A 7,937-nucleotide genomic window follows, 5' to 3' on the forward strand; every position below is an offset into this window, starting at 1 on the left:
TGTAAACACCGGGCGGCGCTGATGGCGTGCGGGGCGGCGCTGATGGGCGTGTGTGGCGGCGATGGCGGCAGTGGGCGGCGTCGATATGCGTGCGTGTGTGGGGCGGCGCTGATGGGCAGCGTGGCGGTGCTGATGGCGTGTGCGTGGCGCTGGAGGCGTGGCGGGCAGCCTGGAGATGCGCGGCGGCGGCGCTGGATGGCGTGTGCGGGTGCCGATGGGCGTGTGCGGCGGTGTCGATGGGCGTGCGGGCGGTGGGATGCGTGTGTGGGCGCAGGATGGCGCGCATGCGTGGGCGGCGCTGGATGGGCGTGGTGGCGGCGTCGATGGCGTGCGGGTCATCGACGGTGTGTGGGCGGCGCTGATCGGCGTGGTGGCGGCCGAAGATGCGTGGCGAAGGCCGGAGGCGTAAGGCGTCGATACGCGCAAACCGTGCGGCATGCGTGGCGGCGCAGTGCGGCGGCGACATCCGCGCGTGCGTGGCGGCGCGGGATATGCGTGTGGCGGCGTCGATGGGCGTGTAAGCGGCGGCTGATGGGCGTGGCGGCCGATGCGTGCGCGGCGGCGTCAGATGCGCGTGCGTGTGGCGGCGTCGATGGGCGTGTGGGTGGTGCTGGATGCGTGCGTGTGGCGATGGCCTGGTGCGTGCGGGCGTCGATGCGGCCGGAGATGCGTGGGGTGGCGCTGGAGGGCGTGCGGGGCGGCGCTGGATGCGTGTGTGCGTGGCGCTGGTGGGCGCGCAGGCGGGGCTGGATGGCGGTGCGGGCGGCGGGCCGATGGCGTGTGCGGTGCCGATGCGTGGGTGGCGTCGATGGGCGCGGTGGGTGGCCGATGCGGTGGGGCGGTGGGCGGCGCTGATGGGCGTGTGTGTGGGGCGGTCTGATGGGCGTGCGGCGGCGTCGATGGTGGCGTGGTCGATGGGCGTGGGCGGCGCTGATGGCGGCTCGATGGGCGTGGTGGCGGCTGATGGCGTGCGTGGGGCGGCGGGCCGATGGCGTGCGGGCGGATGATGGCGTGCGGGCGGCGTCGATGGGCGCGTGTGGGCGGTCTGGATGGCGTGGCGGTGCTGGAGGGCGTGGGGAAGCAGGCTGATGGGCGTGTGGGGTGGCGGGCCGATGGGCGTGCGTGGGTGGCGCTGATGCGGTGCAGGTTGAGCGGCGTGTGTGTGGGTGGCGGTCGAGAGCGTGCGTGTGGGTGGTGCTGGAGGCGTGTGTGGGTGGCGCTGGGATGGGTGTGTGGCAGGCTGATGGGCGCGGGCGGCGGAGCCGATGGGCGTGTGTGGGGCGGCGGCCGATGGGCGTGGCGGTGCTGGATGGGCGTGCGTGGTGGGCGGCGCTGATGGCGTGTGTGGCGTCGATGGGCGTGTGCGGCACTGATGGCGTGCGCGTGCGGTCGATGGGCGTGCGATGCGTGGGCGGCGGTCAGGCGGTGGGCGGCGGATATGTGCGGCGGCGTCGATGGGCGTGTGCGTGCGCGGGGCGGCGGCTGATGGGCGTGTGTGTGGCGACGCTGGAGGCGTGCGTGTGGGTATCGATGGGGCGTGGGTGCAGGCCGATGGGCGTGCGGGCGGCGCTGATGGCGCGTGGGTGGTGTCGAGATGCGTGCGTGGGTGGTGCTGGATGGGCGGTGATGGCGCTGAGCGTGTGGGGTGCCGAGCGGTGTGGGCGGATGGCGTGTGGGTGGCGTCGAAATGCGTGGTGGGTGGTGCTGATGGCGTGTGCGTGTGGGCGGGCTGCAGGGGCGTGTGGGTGGTGCTGGAGGCGTGCGTGCGTGTGGGTGGCGCCGAGGGTGTGTGGGGCGGTGCTGGACGCGCGTGTGTGGGTGGCGGGCCGATGGCGTGTGCGGTATGGCGCTCGATGGGCGTGCGTGGGCGGCGCCGATGCGCGTGCGTGTGGCGGCGTCGATATGCGCGTGGGCGCGCCCGATGCGCGCGGCGGCGTCGATGGCGTGGCGTCGATGGGCGTGTGCGTGCGGGTGTCAGATGTGGGCGGCGGTTGAGCGTGTGCGGGGCGGCGGGTCGATGGGCGTGGCGGAATGGCGCGTGGGCGGCGCTGGATGGCGTGTGGCGGCGTCGATGCGTGGGCGGCTGATGGGCGGCGTCGATGGGCGTGTGGTGGCGGTCGACAGGCGTGTGCGGGCGGCGTGATGGGCGTGTGCGTGGTGGCACGTGCGTGGGCATGCCGATGGCGTGCGTGTGTGTGGTGCCGATGGGCGTGTGTGGGCGGTGCTGGATGGCGGCACGGGGTGTGGCGTCGATGGGCGTGTGGGTGGGCGGCGCTGATGGGCGTGTGTGGGCGGCGGCTGATGGGCGGTGTGCGTGGCGGTTGATGCGGTGGGCGGCATTGATGGGCGTGTGCGTGCGGCGTCGATGGCGTGTGCGTGTGGGCGGCGCTGATATGCGGGCGGCGGTCGATATGCGGTGGGCGGCGGCTGATGGCGTGCGGGCGGTGGCTGATGGGGCGTGGCAGGCTGATGGGCGGTGCGGGCGAGGCCGATGGGCGTGTGCGGGCCGATGGCGTGTGTGTGGGCGGTGCTGGAGGGCGCGTGGCGGCTCGATGGCGCGGGTGGTTGATGGCGTGCGTGGCGCTGATGGCGTGTGTGCGGCAGGCTGGAGGCGTGGGTGGCGGGTTGAGATGCGTGGGTGGGGCGTGCTGGAGGGCGTGTGTGGGCGGTGCTGGATGGGCGTGCGTGGGTGCAGGTTGAGGGCGTGTGGCGGCTGGGATGGGCGTGGGTGTGTGGTGGCGCCGAGCGGCGGTGTGCGTGTGTGGGTGTCGATGCGTGGGCGGTGCTGGAGCGGCGGGTGCGCTGATGGGCGTGTGGCGGCGTCGATGGCGGCGGTCGATGGGCGTGACGGCGTCGATGGGCGTGGCGATGTCGGCGGGCGCGCGCGCGGGCGGCGCTGATGGGCGTGTGCGTGCGGCGGCGCTGAAGATGCGTGCGGGGTGGCGTCGATGGCGTGCGGGGCGGCGCGTGGTGGGGCGGCGCTGGATGGGCGTGTGGTGCGGGCGCAGGCCGATGGGCGTGCGGGCGGTGCATGCGATGCGTGGGCGGCGTCGATGGGCGTGTGTGGGCGGCGTGGATGGGCGTGTGCGGGGCGGCGTCGAGGGCGTGCGCGTGGGCGCAGGCCGATGGTGGGCGGCGTCGATGGGCGTGGCCGATGGGCGCGTGCGTGGGCGGCGCTGGAGATGCGCGTGCGGCGGCCTGGATGGCGCGTGTGGGCGCAGGGCTGATGCGCGTGTGCGGGCGGCGTGGATGGGTGTGTGGGTATTGATGGGCGCGGCAGGCCGATGGCGACATGATGGCGTGCGGGCGGCGGTCGATGGGGCGTGCGTGGGCGCTCAGTCGATGGCGTGCGGTCGGCGGCGTCGATGGGCGCGTGGGCGGCGTCAGATGGCGTGTGTGGGTGGCGTCAGATGGCGCGTGAAATGAGGCGTGTGTGGGTGGTGGCTGGAGGGCGTGCGTGTGGGTGCAAGGGCTGATGGGCGCGTGTGGCGGAAGCTGAGGGTGGGTATGGTTGGAGGCGTGTGGGTGGCTGGCTGGATGGGCGTGCGTGTGGCGGTGTCGAGATGCGTGTGGGCGGCGCTGGAGGGCGTGGGCGGTGCTGGAGGGCGTGTGGGGTGGTGGGCCGAGCGTGTGGGGCGGCGTTGATGTGGGTGGCGCTGGAGGGCGCGGTGTGGGCGGCGCGGTTACCTGATGAGTGGGCGGTGCCGATGAGTGCGGGCGGCGTCGATGTGCGTGCTGGCGGCACAGGATGCGCGCAGGCGTCGATGCGCGGCGGCGGCCTGGACGCGCGTGGGCGGCGCCGATGGGCGCGTGCGGGGCGGCGGCCGATGATGTGCGGCGGCGGCGCTGAGACGACGCGTGGGCAGCTGGATGATGCGGGCAGGCCGAGGGCGTGGGTGCGGGTGAGGTTGATGGGCAAGGCAGGGATGAGGCGGAGTGCTGGGTGGGCGGCGTGCTGGCGCAGCCGATGCGTGTGGGCGGTGCCGAGGTGGGGCGGTGGCTGGAGGGAGCGCGTGGCGGTGCTGAGGGATGCGTGGGTGCAGGCTGGATGGGCGTGTGGGTGCAGGGCTGATGGCGTGCGTGGATGCGCTGGAGCGTGTGTGGGCGGCTGAGGCGTGGCCCAGAGTGGCGTGTGGGGTGGTGCTGATGATGCGGCAGGCTGATGATGCGCAGGCGATCGATGGCGTGTGCGGCGATGATGGGCGCGGGCATTGAGAGGCGCGGGGCGGCGGCCGATGGCGTGCGTGGGGTGGCGGCTGATGATGTGCGCGGGCGGCGCTGGAGGGCGTGCGGGCGGCGGCCGAGGGCGTGCGTGGCGGGCTGGTGCGTGTGGGTGGTGCTGGAGGCGTGCGTGTGGGCGGTGCTGATGGTCAGTGTGGGAGGTGCTGGATGAGCGTGCGGGTGGCGGCTGAGGGCGTGTGGCGGCTGATGAGCGTGTGGGTGGTGCTGAGCGGCGTGGCATGGAGGCGTGGTGGGTGGCGCTGGAGTGCGTGTGTGGGCGGTGCTGGAGGCGTGTGTGGGTGGCGTCTGATGGGCGTGGCTGGCGCGTGTGGGCGGTGCTGAGGGCGTGCGGTGGGCGGCGCTGAGGACGTCTGCGAGCCGATGGGCGTGTGCGTGGGTGAAGGCTGATGGGCGCGGGCGGGCCGATGGGCGGCGGTCGATGGCGTGCGCGTGATGCGTGGGCGGAGCGTCGATGGCGCGCGGCGGCTGGCGCGGATGGCGATGGGCGCGTGGGCCGATGGGCGCGATGGCTGGATGATGCGCGGCGTCGAGGGCGCGGCGGCCGATGGGCGTGTGGCGGCCGATGGGCGTGTGGGTGGCGGGCTGGAGTGGGCGGATGATGCGCGTGCGGGCGGCGCCGGATGGCGTGTGGCAGGCCGATGGGCGTGCGTGTGGCGGGCGATGGGCGTGTGCGTGGGCGGCGTCGAGAGCGCGTGCGCGGGCGGCGCTGGAGGCGTGCGGCGCAGGCTGGAGGGGCGTGTGTGTGTGCGTCGATGGGCGTGGTGGCGGCTGGATGGCGGCGGCGTGAGATGGCGGTGCGTGTGGGCGGTGCTGATGGGCGATGGCGCCTGATATCGCTCTATCGATGGGCGTGTGTGGCGCTTCACGAAGCCAGTGCGTGGTACGGCGTCGAATACGTGTGCGTGGGCGGCGCCTGATGGGCGTGCGGGCGGCGTCGATGGCGTGCGTGGCGGCCGATGCGGCAGTGCGTGGGGCGAGCGCGGTGCGCGGGGCGAAATGAACTGCGCGCGTGCGGGCGTGATGGGCGTGCGTGTGGGCGAGGCCGATGGGCGTGTGTGGCGCTGATGCGTGGGTATTGCCGGAGGGCGTGTGCGGGTGCGGTCGATGCGCGTGTGCGGGCAGCCGAGGGCGTGGCGGCTGGAGCGCGTGTGGGCAGCCTGATGCGGCGCCAGCGTGTGCGTAGGCTGATGCGTGTGGGCGGGCATAAGTGGCGTCGATGGGCGTGCGTGGCGGCCGATGGGTGATGCGGGCGAAGGCCGATGATGGCGTGGTGGCGCCAGATGCGGGCGGCGTCGATGATGCGTGGGCGGCGCTGATGATGCGGGCGGCGTCAGAATGCGCGGGCGGCGCCGATGGGCGTGTGCGGCGGCTGGGATGACGTGCGGGCGGCGTGCGGGCAGGCCGAGGCGTGTGGGGGCGTGCTGGAGGGGCGTGTGCGTGGGTGGTGTCGAGGCGTGTGTGCGCGTGGGGTGGTGGGCTGGAGGGCGTGTGGCGTGGGCTGGAGGCTGTGTGGGTGGCTGGAGGTGTGTGGGTGGTGCTGGTGCGTGTGGCAGGCTGGAGGTGTGGGTGGTGCTGGAGGGGAGCGGTGGGTGCTGGAGTGGGTGTGTGGGCGGTGCTGGCGGCTGCAGGTGGGTGGGGCGTGTGGGAGGTGCTGGAGGCGTGGGTGGCAGCTGGAGGAGTGTGGGCGGTGCCGATGCGTGTGGAGGCGGCTGATGGCGTGGCGGTGCTAGGAGGAGTGTGTGGGTGATGATGTGATGGGCGGCGCTGATGGGCGGTGTGTGCGTGGCACTCCATGTGCAGGCGTGGCGGCCGATGGGCGCGGGGCGGCGCCGATGATGCGGGGCGGCGCCTGATGATGCGGGGCGGCGCTGGAGCGGGTGCGCGGGGCGGCGTCGATGGCGCGCGGAGGGCGGTGGGCGGCGCTGAGGGCGTGGGCGGTGCGAGATGCGTGCGTGCGTGCGGGTGGTGCCGAGGAGTGTGGGCGGCATGAGGAGTGTGAGGGTGGAGCTGGAGGCGTGTGTGAAAGCTGAGGCGCGTGTGGCGGTGAGGGAGTGCGTGTGCGGTGGTGCTGGAGTGGGTTTGTGTGGTGGCGCTGGAGGGGTGTGCGGGCGGCTGGAGGAGCGTGGGCGGCAGCTGAGTGGGCGGTTGAAGATGCGGCGGAAGCCGAGGGCGTGTGGCAGGCCGATGGGCGTGGTGGCTGGATGGGCGTGGCCGATGACGCGGTGGGCGGCCGATGGGCGCGGGCGAGCTGGGCGCAAGTGCGGGCGGCGCCGATGGGGCGCAGTGGCGTCGATGCGGCGATGATGCGCGTGCGTGGGGCGGCCGATGATGCGGTCAGGGCTGGGATGCGTGCGGGGCGGCGCTGAAGATGGCCGGAGGGCGGCGTGTGCGGGTGGCGGCTGGAGGGGCGTGGCGTGGCAGGCTGATGGCGGGCAAGGGCTGAGGGCGTGGGCGGCCGAGGTGCGTGGCGGCGCTGGAGGGCGGGTGGCGTGCTGGAGGGGCGTGTGTGGGTGGTGGAGTGGAGTGTGGGTGGTGCTGAGTGGGTGGCGCTGAAGAGCGTGCGTGGCGGCGCTGGGATGGGCGTGGGTGGTGCTGGGAGTGTGGGCGAAATGGTGGGATGCGGCGCTGATGGCGTGCTGTGCGTGTGGCCAGCGGCGGCGGTTGATGGGCGTGTCGATGGAGGATGGTCGGCGGGCGTGCGGGCGGATGTCGATGGGCGCGTGGGCGGAGATGAGGGCGTGCGGGGCAGGCTGGAGATGCGGTGGGCGGTGCCGATGATGCGCGGGCGGTGTCGATGGGCGTGGGATGCGCTGGATGCGCAGGCGGGAGGAGTGTGTGGTGGCGGCCGAGGAGTGTGTGGGCGGTGCTGGGCGGCGGGTGGGTGGGTGGCGGTTGATGCGGGTGGGGCGCTGGAGTGGTGGGCGGTGCTGGAGGGCGTGTGTGGGGTGGCACTGGAGTGCGTGTGGGTGGTGTTGAGAGTGCGTTGGTGGTGCTGATGGCGCAGGTGAGCGATGGGGCGTGGGCAGGGCTGGAGGCGTGTGGGTACAGAGGCGTGTGGGTGGTGCTGATGGGTGAAAGCTGAAGGGCGTGTGTGTGTGCGGTGCTGGAGGGCGTGGGGGTGGTGCTGGAGTGGGTGGGTGAAGCTGGAGGGTGTGGGTGGTGCTGGATGGCGGGCGTGGGTGGTGCTGGAGTGGGTGTGTGTGTGGTGGGTGGCGCTGGAGGTGTGGGGTGGCGCTGATGGGCGTGTGTGGGCTGGTGCTGGAGGGCGTGGGGTGGTGCTGGAGTGCGTGTGTGGGTGGCGGAAGAGCGTGGGTGAGGCCGATGCGTGTGGGTGGTGTCGATGGGCGTGTGGGCAGGTTTGATGGCGGTGTGTGTGGGTGGCGCGTGCGTGGGTGGTGCCGAATGTGCGTGCGTGGGCGGTGCCGATGGGTGCGTGCGGGCGGCGTCGATGGGCGGCGAGGGGCGTGCTGAGGGCGTGTGTGGGTGGCTGCTGGAGGGCGTGGGTGGCTGCCGGAGGGCGCGTGGGGTGGGTGGTGCTGATGGCGTGGGTGGTGCTGGGTGGTGCTGGGAGGGTGGGGGGTGGTGCTGGAGGGTGTGTGGTGGGTGGTGTTGAGGTGTGTGTGTGTGTGGGTGAAAGCGTGTGTGTGGGTGGTGATGATCTGGTGTGTGTGTGTGATGGTGCTGGAGGGTGTGTG

The 7,937-nt window shown here is 73.3% G+C and overlaps 1 protein-coding gene across 1 annotated transcript; it reads left to right on the forward strand.

The window, feature by feature from the left end:
• Window positions 1-614: 614 nt before the first annotated feature.
• Window positions 615-1,007, forward strand: LOC121874355 (alanine and glycine-rich protein-like). Its single transcript, XM_042378491.1, has one exon. It carries the CDS (start codon window positions 615-617, stop codon window positions 1,005-1,007), a length of 393 nt encoding a protein of 130 aa, XP_042234425.1.
• The last annotated feature ends 6,930 nt before the right edge of the window (window positions 1,008-7,937 follow it).

Source organism: Homarus americanus, unplaced genomic scaffold (assembly GCF_018991925.1).
Source record: "Homarus americanus isolate GMGI-L3 unplaced genomic scaffold, GMGI_Hamer_2.0 scaffold55640, whole genome shotgun sequence".
In the NCBI taxonomy this organism is placed as follows: Eukaryota; Metazoa; Arthropoda; class Malacostraca; order Decapoda; family Nephropidae; genus Homarus; species Homarus americanus.